This window comes from Perissodus microlepis, chromosome 13 (assembly GCF_051167445.1).
Source record: "Perissodus microlepis isolate ML-2025 ecotype Zambia chromosome 13, ASM5116744v1, whole genome shotgun sequence".
NCBI lineage: Eukaryota > Metazoa > Chordata > Actinopteri > Cichliformes > Cichlidae > Perissodus > Perissodus microlepis.
Genome location: NC_140473.1, coordinates 13,659,142 through 13,671,443, shown reverse-complemented (window position 1 = coordinate 13,671,443; position 12,302 = coordinate 13,659,142). Strand labels below are relative to the sequence as shown.

Genomic DNA, 12,302 nt, shown 5'->3' with positions numbered 1-12,302 from the left:
CTAGTAAAAGACACGAGATATGAATCACCTGCCATCATTAGACCACGCGTCATATTCAGGCACAATTTATCCCGTTTATCCACTATATGTGTTTGTGGTCTGCAGCAGCTCAGTTGCCAAGGAAATATTAGATATTTTTACATAAATATTTGTGATCTTAAACAGGAGATGTATGCAGAAGCTTACAGCTGTCTACATTATGCATTAAAAACACTCTCACTGGGAACAGATGCAGACAACAGTGTTTGCTTTAAGACATTATTCAGTGAGAACTGGTTTTATTTTTAATAGAAAGAGACTCGAGCAAATTCCGATGGGATCCTAAATTTTCTTAGAAAATTAATTTTTTTAGAGGCACTTCTTGTGTTGCTTTATTCCTTTTATAATGGAAGCCTTTATTATTTAATATACACTGCGGTGAATTCAGCCGGCACTATATTTATGAAGCTGTGGAAGAGCAGTTCAGTTCACTTCCTCCTTAGTTGATCCATGTGCATAGTGCAACATAATATGTCAAAGCTCATCATCTTTCTAAAATTACTGCAGCTCTAATGAGTTAAGGGGGTGGGCTTTGGTACAAGAAGGAAGCTAAGATCAGCTATGGTAGTCGTCTTACAGTAGCACACACCTACTGTCACCTGGATCCCAGCCTGCTGTCGCAAGGCCAGAGAAACAACATGAAAATGATCAAAACACATCCAGGGCTCTAACTCTGCACACCATTTCATCACAAGCACTACGCTGGTGAGGAGGCTCTTTTAGACTCTGGTGATTATAAGCCCTCGTTTTCTATTCTGGCTCATCAAACCAGCTGTCTAAACAAAGCGGAGTTTGCTCAGGTAGCTGTTCTTGGATAGAGGAAATGCTGTGCGTGTGAGAATTATCACCATGCTCTGTTTTGCATCATTGAACATTTCTGGGTACTCGCCTAGACCCTGACCCACTTTGGTGTCTTTGTGTTTCCGATATTTAGATCAAGTGATTTTTTTCAGGAAGATAAATGCCGTGCTGTCTGACTGACTCTGTGGAGTCTATGTCATCGAGCGAATGAATTAAACAAATGTCAGAATGGGGGGTTTGGTGGATATTTTGACGAAACAAGTCTGCTGTTCATCTGAGCGAATTCACAACACCCCTTTCCACCCGAAAAGATAACACAAAGACGAACACCCGCATCAAATTTGAGTCGTTAAACCTGCGAGCTGTTTGACTTGAACACATCCGACTGGTGCGACTGGTTTATGAGGCAATCGATTTATTGTTTTGTAAATCAAATATGAACACACAAATCCAGCAAGAAGACAGTCGTGAACATTTATTTGAATTGTAGGGAGCTTGTATTGCTTCTATCAATCTCAAGCGTTAATCACTGTGAACCATATGTAGAGCTGGAGACAGCACCGTTCATTATGACTACCACTTTGAAAATGACAAGAGGTGAGCTGTGACTGGCTGCTGGAGTGTATTGTGGAGGCAGTGACGGGTCGGGCCCGTAAAGTAGCTTTGACACTTGGCCAGAATGCCAGCAGTGGGCTCGACTTATTTAATGAACTAACATGTTCGTGTTGGCAGCCCTAACTGAAGCATTTATTAGAGAGCTGGGAACAGACAAAGGGTGCACTCAGGTTGGTAATGACAACAGCCACCAAATGACAGCACCTTTAAATAAAATAAGGTGCAGTCGTGTTGAGATTTTTAAAAAATATATATATATATTTTCACTTTAGGCCACAGCGCCAACCAAAATAAAAGAATACTGAACAGAAGTGACATTACGCCAAAAGTGCATTTCAAATATCAAAAATAAATGAATGGGACTTTTCAGCTCCAAAAACAGGAATCCTAATTTTCTAACCTTGGGAGATTTTTACAAGTCAAAACTAAATAAATAAATAAAAGTCTGTATATATAATACACATGTAGTCTAAGGGCGTAAGCACACATAAAAACATTAAAAAAATATATTGTCCACCAGGAGTGTGACCTGCTGTCTTCTTAGTGCACAGCAACCTGTAACACAAATAGAGCAGAGGTAAATGGACTTGTGTACTGCTGGAAAAAACAAACAAAAAAACAGATAAAAGTGAATAGTTGAAAAGCATTTTACAGGTTTGCTTTTTTGTAATATTCTACTTTCTTGGCAAGAATTGGATGAGAAGATTGACACTATGGTTGTGCTGCTACTCTAATTATAAAGCCTAGAATAAAAACTGGATTTTCCCAGTCAATCCTAGTCAATCAACCTGAAAATCAGGGAGGAAAGGTCTTCTGAAGCTCACTAGTAGATTGAGTTACATAGATAGAGATATAGATAGCTTGCAGAATTAATGAAGAAATAGACTAAGTTAACCATTTTCTGCCTGTGTGGCATGGACCCTCTTTATCAGACTCTGAAATATGAATGAATGTTTCCCAAAATGTCAAATGATTCTTTTCTTTCTATACATCAATGAATGGAGCTATTCATGTGACAAACATGTAGTCGTGTGAATGGATTCTGATTTGTATGAGAGATGACACTTGTGTCCTTGGTGTGTAGCTGTTTGTTTGTTTATGCGGAGAGCCTTTGAGCCCCGAGTCTGACATTTTGGCTGGATGTGCATCAAATGCAGTGCGGTAATTCGCCTCCATCCACTGGCTGTCTCTTTATGAATCCCCCAGTTATAATCTGTCAACACGCGTCTGACATCCTGGGTGATGTTTTGTACAGAGACGCAGCTTTTAGCCAGAGACAATCAGCTCGTCCTTGAGATGGATATGGAAAGAGGTAGACCTCTTCGCTCTCACCTAGACCTTTTCAAATAAGCTTTTTATTGTCTTGTTAAAAACAAATAGGTGCAATTACTTGAGAAAATAAGAAAGTGAGCACGAGAGCTGTCAATAAAGAGTGTGAAGCCATTGTTTTGCTTGCACAGCTGCTTTACAGAATTAGCGACTAGCCTGCAGCATGTTGCATGTCTGTGAATGTCTCCGTCTCTCTCACAGCCAGTCTGAACCCATAAGCAGATGGTATCATTACACGACTGCAGAATGTGTTGATATAACTTCAAGCTGTGAAAGGACTATTTTCTATCATTTATATTTATACTTATTTTCCTGTCTGATTACCAAGTCAGTGATGACACTTCCAGAGTGTGACTTTGTACACCGCTTGGGAATGATATTATTTAAACTTACAGAGAACAAACTTACCTTCTAGCTGTATTCTGTCTACTATATCTATTTATTTAGGTCTGTATAAGAAATAAATACAATATCATACAATTCAAACAATAAAGATGGGACACAGGACAGAACAGCCAGTCTGGTTTTGTCTGCAGTTCATAAGTTAATTTGCTTAATCTGCACAAAAACATACAAATCCATAATGGTTTTATAGTATTTAGTAGGTTTTATGTATCAATATCATTTCTTGGCTGGACAAAATTCTTCTTTTTGTGCTTAGGTAAGCTAAAAAAAGTGCTGATGTCAGTTGGTTTATAACTCCATTTTCTCACAGACCTGCTTTCAGCTAACTTGTGTTAAAAAGCTTCATTGCAGTGAGTGTTTTACTTTTAGAGTGTTTTGGCCATTGTTACTGATGCCAGATTTTAACAGCGCTACCTCATCTGTTATAAACAACTACACAGGCCAACAGGAACTATAATGAAGAAGTAATATCAAAACAATCACTTGATGATCCGATTATTCCTCACAGAAATTATGGCTAACCTGCTTTAACACAGTTAAAGCAGGTTAGCCATAAAAGTTTGTGTTAAGAAAAGTTTCCTGCTATACCTGCAAAACTGGAGGAAGATTTACCAAAGTGTGAGAATTTCCTTTTAAATATAAATCAGATCACCTCTCAATGAATAAATATGAACGAAAAGGTTAAAAAAAGAGCAAAGTAAATGATCATAGTTACCAGTATCTCCTTACCTATTTGTGATCTGTAATCTCTTTCCATCATGTTGCATCATCCCTTCTCTCCAAGTCCAAACTTATTTCTGTGTACAACAAACAGAGGAAAGAAATGATCTTTACTTTTTCATCAGCAGAGATGCAAATCCAAGAGAATCTTTACTGATTTGGCTTTTGTGTATTCTATTAGGAGTATTGAGGCTGCATATACACAGCAAAATCTCCAGTGTTAAATTAACACTAGAGAGTGTCTATATGGGTCCACACCTCTGAGTGTTAAATACAACACTGTCGAGTGTTAAATTAACACTTTTGACAGTGTTATATGTTTAAAAGTAACCTAGTCAGTTTTGAAGATTAACAATGGCTAACACTGAGCAGTGCTGATTTTCTAACACTGGAAAATAACTCAAAATGTTAGAAATATTCCAGTGTTAGAAAATCAGCACTGCTCAGTGTTAGCCATTGTTAATCTTCAAAACTGACTAGGTTACTTTTAAACATATAACACTGTCAAAAGTGTTAATTTAACACTCAACAGTGTTGTATTTAACACTCAGAGGTGTGGACCCATATAGACACTCTCTAGTGTTAATTTAACACTGGAGATTTTGCTGTGTACATTTTTGCCAAAGGTGAAAAACTTGGCAAACTATAAAAAAAAGAGAGGAAAAAAAACCAGCTGCTGGTTTTTATAGTGCCTGAGGCTGCAGCAAAGGTCTGCGTAATGTACAAGAATCACCATGGATACGTGCGTGGACTAATGGCATCTGAGGAGATGCAAAGACAACTGCAAAGTCTTCATGAGTTTAATTCTTTGTGCAAAGAAAAAAAAAAGTCACAATGAATAATGACTCATTTAAAAAAATCCCTTTTGTAATCTCAGTGTGGGAGCAGTTTTATTAGCGGCATTCATTTTAAGAAATACATCAACATCCATAGCAGGCTTTGGGATTTCATCTCTTGGCTGGTCTTGAGCTGGCGGCAGGCTTGTTATGAAAATGGATCTGAGAGCGCTTCTGGCAAAGGGGGCATGAACATCACTGAGATGCACAGAGTTTCCAGCAGCAATGATTACTTCCAACTCATAGGTGCAGATAAACAGGAGAGCTAGTTTTAAGAGGAAAAGTACTACTGAAACTATTTATGATTCATATTGCAAATATAAAAATCAAACTTCAGCTATTTAATCTATAATTTATTCATAGCAGTCATGTAACCTCTGCACTTGTTCAAAGAAAAACTGAACAATCACACATAATCCTTTTAATTAACTGCAGTATCGCTGAAATGTTTTCAATGAAAATGCTGTTTTCTGTGGGTTCATTTAATAAGACGCACAGTGCTGCGGCTCACTGCTAGCCTACAATATTACACTGTGAAAATAACCTTGGAAAATATCCCGTGTGACAATGCTACTGGTGACGTACAAATTGACGACATCTTGTGAATATTGCATTATGTTGACACAAACATTCTTTATATATGTTCCCCAAGTAATCATTTTCACCTTATTGCTTAGGGAGGCATTATATAGCTGTTTTGTCAGGTGATTTATGGAGGACGACACTGCGTACCTACCTAGATACTTTCCCGGCCAGTGAAGGACCTGAACTTGTTTGATGGCAAAGTGTAATCTTCAGGTCTGTAGGAGCCGTATTCAATTCCTTCTGCTCTGGAGAAGAGTAAACAGTGACAATGCAACAATTATGATTGTGTCTTAATTTTACAGTACATGACTTTTGTTAGAAATGTAGGACAATGTCAGTGTGGTAGTGTGAGGTATGTTTGAATGGCTTCTTGAAGAGGCTTGCTCAAAAGCAGTTCTTACCCCCGTCTATAGGTTATATATATGTCCATAATGGAAAGATGCACATCCACAATGTGAATCTCATATTCCACCTCATCCCAAAGGTGCTCTATTGTTTTGACATGTAGTAAATGTGGGGGCATTGTGGGTACAATGAACTGATTGACTTGTTCAAGAAACCAGTTTGAGCTCTGTGACATGACACATCAGATGATGGGTACACTGTGGTCATAAAGGGATCAGCAACAATACTCCGGTAGGCTGTGGTGTTTAAATAATGCCCAGTTGGCACTAAAGTCCCCAAAGTGTGCCAAGAAACTATTATCCATACCACCTATGGTACAAGGTAACCGGATCCATTCATGTTTACACCAAATTCTGACCCTACCATCTGGAAGTTACAGCACAAATCGAGACTTGTCTCACCATTTTTTACTGTCCAGTTTTGAGTGAACTGTAGCCTCAGTTTCCTGTTTTTTGCTGACAGGTGAGGAACCCAGTGTGGTCTTCTGCTGTTGTAGCACATCTGCTTTGAAGTTTGACATGTTGTAAAATAAGAGATGCTCTTCTGCAAACCTTGGTTATTCGGTTACTTGGTTATTTAAGTTAGTCTAGTCTTTCTATCGGCTCTGAGCATTTTCACCCAGAGATGTGCTGCTCATTGGATATTTTCTATTTACCGGACCATTTAAACCCTCGACATGCTTGTGTTCAGCAGGTTCTTGACCATGCTTAAACACCCAAATGCACTGGGTATCTGCCATTTGGCTGTGATTAGATATTTGTGTTAATGAGCAGTTGAAAAGGTGTACGTAATAAACTGGTTGGTATAATAAAAATAATAATAATAATGATGATAGTAATAATAATAATAGTAAAAAGAATTAGAGACTAATAGAAACAGTTTTCGTCCTTGATTAAAAGCAGTATTTTTTTCCCAGTGGGGACTTTTGCCCTTGGACGGATGGATGAATGAATGACATTCATAACGGTATGTGCAACTGTTGCGATGAAGGTCTTAGATAAAGCAATGTTAATAATTAGTAAATGCTACAGCTGTAATAAGCTGTGTGTGTATTATTGTGGAAATGCATAATCAAAAATGATTGTAGTGTGAGAGGTGAAAACTCTCGATTCAATTCTCAATGATTCAGCACTAATATAAACAACTACTGATGCTACATCTCACTAGGTGCATATATCTTGTTATGCATGACATGTGCGGGTGTTACAAAACGCACCCTTCTATTGAAAAAAGTCAATAGAAGTGGACGAGTTATGAATAAGTCAGCAGGTATCTGACCATAGGGATTAAGTGGAACTGTATTTGCAGAGTAATAAAACAAAAACTGAAGTGAAAAATGCACACAGAGATACAATAAGAGCATTACTGAACAGCAGAAAGGAAATGTGCAATAACGGGTCCAGCTGAGACAAAAGCACGCAAGACTGACAGCATATAATCTTGGCAATAACACACACGTTGCTTTCTGCAACTCCAAAACCTCCCCCCTCATTTCTGCACATACAATTGACCTTAACATCTCGCCTTGCGCAGCGCAAATACTTCACTCCGAGCCAATCTCATACAGTCAGTATTCTACCATTCTTCTAATCAGATGATTAATTATTTCTAATTATATTGCAGTTTTAGTTAGATTCTGCTTCCTATACATCTTTTGTTTCCATTATTTTAATTGCATGTCTGTGCTTTATTGTGTTTTTAATGAGCTGTCAGACCTGTGAAAGCTCTCACACTTACAGCTAATGAAAACGAGCATTAATAGCGAATCTATCAGAATATTCCACGAGATGGAAATTATATTTCAATCCCTCAAGTGTGACACAGCCAGCCGCAAGAAAATATTGCTCTTAATCATAGAAATATAAACAAACATAATGTGGTTTATAATACTGTGCATAGTGAGCTAACGTTAAAATGAACATTCAGACATCAACATAAATGAGTTTTCAGGTGGTTTTAATGTGTCACCTATGATTTCAAGTTAGCATTTAGAGTTTTTGCTGAATGGGCGAAAGGAATCCAGTGAGGAAACTTTCTAATCCTCTCCCAATTATGCCTCATTTACATGTTAAAAGTGTGAATCAGTGATTATTTCTGCAACTGAGGTCGTGACAGTGTCTCCACTCACCTATTACATTCCTCTCCTCTTTGACCAAAACACACCGCAGTGTGTGTCCTTATCTACGGAGAAGAACAAATCAGCGTTATAAAGAATGAACCGGTCCTATGCATCATCGCTAGTCCACAAGTATAGAAATGCATGCAATATTTACACACAACACTTGTTACACTCCATCACTGTGAAAAAAGTAAACCAATTCAAGGTATTATAGAAGTGACATTTTATTAGAATTACTTTTATACCACCGATGTGGTGTTTAGTTTGCCGAACAATATTTTAGTGTCTTTTTATTAAAATTTATTCTCTCTTTTATAACAGCTGAATTCCTTGTGGATCTAGTTAGAGATGGGAAGGGATTTTAATTCAACAGTGCATTTATTTGGGGTTAAAACGGGCAGGTTTACTTTTTTTTAAGTGGAGGTTAGATTAGGATTATCATTAGGGTTACCTGCTTAGTGTTTAGTCTTCCTTTGAGTCCCGTGATCTACACTCTTAATGAGAGTCAGGCTTCAGGTGTACTAATCACAAAAGAGAATTCAAATTGCTAAATAGATCTCAGCTTCGATATTTAAAGAACGGAAAGTTACAGAGCAGGTTTCTCAGGTTAAATGACAGAAATGCAGAAAGCCGTTAGCAGAGACATTGATGAGTTGCTGAGGCCGTTGTTTTCCCCCCTCAGCAATGACATTCAATCAGAAGGTAAATACCAGCATCTAGATACCGTATTGCCCACATGCTTTTCTTTAAGCTCCAAATGCTGAGAATTTTTAAGGCATTATTATGATAATATATGAGGACTTCTTACCTCTTTAAACGCCATATCAGAGTCAATCAGTGTCTGTTTAATGATGTAAAACTTCAGAGAATGAATTAAGAACAGAAATTTATTAGTTTCTTAAGAAAGTGATCAGATATTCAAGGATAACATACGGTGTTTTACAAATGATTCATTTGGGACAGGTTGGTGGGTTTTCTTTATGAAACGAGTTAGCCGTTACCTGCAAGCAGATGTTAGGTTTTAGAAACAAGAAGCTTGAATTGCGTCACGTATCGCGTTAACAAACTGCAGAACAATAGCAATTTAATGCTTCACAGGCTGCTATTTAGAAAGTCTTACACACTGTGTTGGAGGTTTATGCTGTTTTTATTAAATGCCTTATGTACAAATACAGATTACACACAGAACAAAGCACGCATTAGAAATTACACACTGTACATTGCTTTCAACCAAAACTGTGTTTTGCACGATCACGATCTCACATCATTTTGTATCATTTAAAGTCACAACATGGCCTAGGGTAATTTTGCCTGATATTTCAACATTAAACATTTTTTTAGAAGAAAATTTTAGGTCATTTAGACACTCTGCACTCAGGTCTTCAACTCTTCTTCAAGGATAGGTTTCCATTTGTTGCATTTAATGTTATTTGTGTTGAGGGGAGTGTTTAAACTTGCCGTTGGTTAGTTATAGTTTTTGCAAATCAAATCAAAGTTGCAGATTAGTTCTGTTCAGATAAAGTGAGAGAAAAGCAACAATTTTTAATTTTACTAAACCAAATCATCAAAAAAGTGGGAAAAAAATTGCCTTGAAGAAATCAGTTTGAATTTCTCCATGAAGTAATTTAAACCAGACAGCAGCCAATCAGTGAACTCTGGAGAAAGGTTGAAGTTTCCAAAAAAAAAGACTTTTTCAAATTTAAAGTGAACACATTTTCTCCGTAGCTGTGGCTGGTTAAAGACTCATCGTGCCTGTAAAGTCACTGACAAAGAGCTAAGCTGGATTTTGTGGGCCGTTTTCCAAATTAGGAAAAAAGTGCCAATAGGGTTTGAATAACTTAAAAAAAAATACTCGCATAAAAGGGCAAAAGTAATTTCCCCCTAGACAAACTTGTATTTGAAGAACAGGCACAACTAAAATGAGAAAAAGTTTTGCTTGTTTTCCACATCTAGTAGCGTGTCACGGTGGATAAAAACGGACATGACATCACTGGATGTATCGCAACACCACGAAAATGCCTCTGTTATGTGGGGCACCGAACTCTCCTTAGCAATTAAAGCAAGTAGAGAGACGCAGCAGAGTTTTGATAGGCTCTCTAAGTCAAATTATGGCTCTATGATTGCCTGCTTTAACACAGTGAACAGGGGTTGGCTATTAAACCTTAGTAATCACTACATTAAAGACACTAAATGGAAACCAACTAGTCACGCAAATCCCACAAGAATAAATCTGCAGATTAATGTTTTAGGGCAGAGGGAGCTGGAATGAAGGGCATTTAAACAGCCAAGGACAACCTTCCTGCATATGGATGAGAACTGTTAAGTGTCTCTTTTGTTAAAAAAAAGGCTCAAACATCAGTATACTGCAATAATTGTGGCTTTATGCGCTTTATGGGGGTGGGGGTGGGGATTTTCTTTTTACTTTCTGAAGAAGATGGGCCAAAAATAAAATAACTGTTACAACATTTATAATGGATTTAAAAAATAGATATAAATAGCTGAGAATTGGAGGTCTGGACCACCTTCAGTATCTGCCATAAGGATGTTTTCTGTAGCCTCCTCGCGTCAGCCGTAAAACAGGGGCTTTGAGACTGGCTCGGGTAGTTCCCCACTCCTCCTCTGCAGATTAAAGCAAACAAACGGTGAAAAAAAGAGTTAAAAACGCATTGCAGAAAGCTGCTGCATTCACAACGGAAACGTCATGTCACAAAGGCAAACTGTCTCTCTTCTCTAGCCTCTCCTAAATCTATTTTACCAAAGACAAGAAAATTTAAGCAAGAAAATTACATCCCAGGTACTATGGGGGCTTCTCTTCACACAAAATTAATTTCATGAGCTCTTTGCCCTCTGACGGACCAACACTGAGATTCGACTGTCAGCAGCTCCTTCCTTAGAGCCAAATTACATAAAGATGCCCACCTCTGCTGCGAGGCACAACGCACTGCTCCCAAATAAGAAAGTGTTTATGAAGCAGAAAATCAAATCATTGCCCCGTTGGTTTAGGTTTGGTCTGACCTCAACACCCCAGTGCACAACTCATTGTGCTGAAAATGAATGAGCCCGCAGACCTGCTGTGGCATCCGGCTTATCGCCGTTGTCATGTGACAAGGTTGTAACTCGACTTCTGGTGATTTATGCAATTTTATTTAAATAGCAGTTTTAGATGTTTATTAATGTTTTTAGTTGAAATCCAGAGACTCCTTTATAAAATTTGGAGCAGGTGCTGATTTGGAAATTGCAAACCGGCATTTTTTTTCTTCTTTTTTTTGCGAGTTTGTTTTTGGGCACAACAAAGGTTAGTCAGCCGATAATAACATCTTTCTGGAATAAGCCTTTGAAGGCACATACCCAAAAGGCAAAACAGTCCACCTCTGCAATAGGCACTGGTTAGCCCCATGAGCCTCCACTGGCACATTTACTCCTCTGGCCAAATGCAGCAAGGAGCCAGGAAGGTAGGAGGAATGTGATGCACACAGAAGTGGCTCCCTGGGTGAAGATGATTGCAAGTGGGCCGAAACCACAGTTTTCTTTTTCTTTCTTGGCTGTGAATTTTTTTTTTTTGTATAGCAGTGCAGCAGCAGTGTCAGCCAGGAAAGTGTGGTCAACACAACATTTTTTTCTTGTCAGGATTTATTTTAAATCAAATCAAAGGAATTTTGAGAATGTTTTCTTTCTATTCTACTATTTGCCCATGAATGTAGGGTATTACCTTTAGTATTGCTAATACTTTAGTGGGAACTGTCTTTAGTGAAAAAATCACTGATGCTAGATATCATATAAAAATATGACACTATGGAGGCATGTGACACACGACACAGGAGCTCTAGTTTTACACTCCAACTTTATTCACCTCCAAACATGAACTGAGCATATTGCGCCCAAACACAGCAGAACCCTTCCTCCCAGCTTGGGTGTGAGTGGAGCCCTCTAGTGGGTCGCCACCAGAGATGGGCAGTACTGTAATCCGATTACTTTTTTCAAGTAACGAGTAAAGTAAGGGATTACTATTGCAAAAACGGTAATTAGATTACCGTTACTTTCCCGTAGGAACGCTGCGTTACTGCGTTACTAAAACCGTGATTTTTTTGCAAGAATGTCTCATGACAGTGACGTAAGCAAGTGCGACGTTCGTGGCAACAGCTGTGTGCAGATCAACAATGGATCATATATCAAGTACGGGAGAGAGTATGAGCGTGCAGCGTTTAAAGCGTGGAAGTACTGACCTTATTTTGAGTTTGATTCCATAAAAAGTGACAAAAACATTAGTGTCCGTTGTGCGTGGGAAGAAAACTTCTTTTTACAGCGAAAAACCCCCCTAAACTTCCAAGCAAGCACCGAGTGCGCTATGACGTAATGGGAAATTTACAGAGAAACTCGCGGATTCTTCCACTGACCGCTGCGGCTCACCTGCACCAGGGTGAACCTCCGCCTACCCTACTCCTGCTTTA

At 38.4% G+C, this 12,302-nt stretch overlaps 1 protein-coding gene across 4 annotated transcripts in view; it reads right to left on the bottom strand.

Moving 5' to 3' along the window:
• Positions 1–1,300: 1,300 nt before the first annotated feature.
• Positions 1,301–12,302, bottom strand: part of khdrbs2 (KH domain containing, RNA binding, signal transduction associated 2) — a 76,296-nt gene continuing 65,294 nt past the window's right edge. Inside the window, exons 9-13 of one of the 4 annotated variants that reach the window (XM_084948691.1) lie at positions 10,377–10,473; positions 7,864–7,916; positions 5,482–5,575; positions 3,919–3,986; positions 1,301–2,010 (exon numbers count right to left, since the gene is read on the bottom strand). In XM_084948691.1, coding sequence (XP_084804817.1) covers positions 10,379–10,473 — 95 coding nt within the window. In that variant the 3' untranslated portion in view covers positions 1,301–2,010; positions 3,919–3,986; positions 5,482–5,575; positions 7,864–7,916; positions 10,377–10,378. Of the gene's footprint in view, positions 2,011–3,918; positions 3,987–5,481; positions 5,576–7,863; positions 7,917–8,305; positions 10,474–12,302 lie in introns of all 4 variants that reach the window. The other 3 variants (XM_084948688.1, XM_084948689.1, XM_084948690.1) reach the window with 3 other exon arrangements.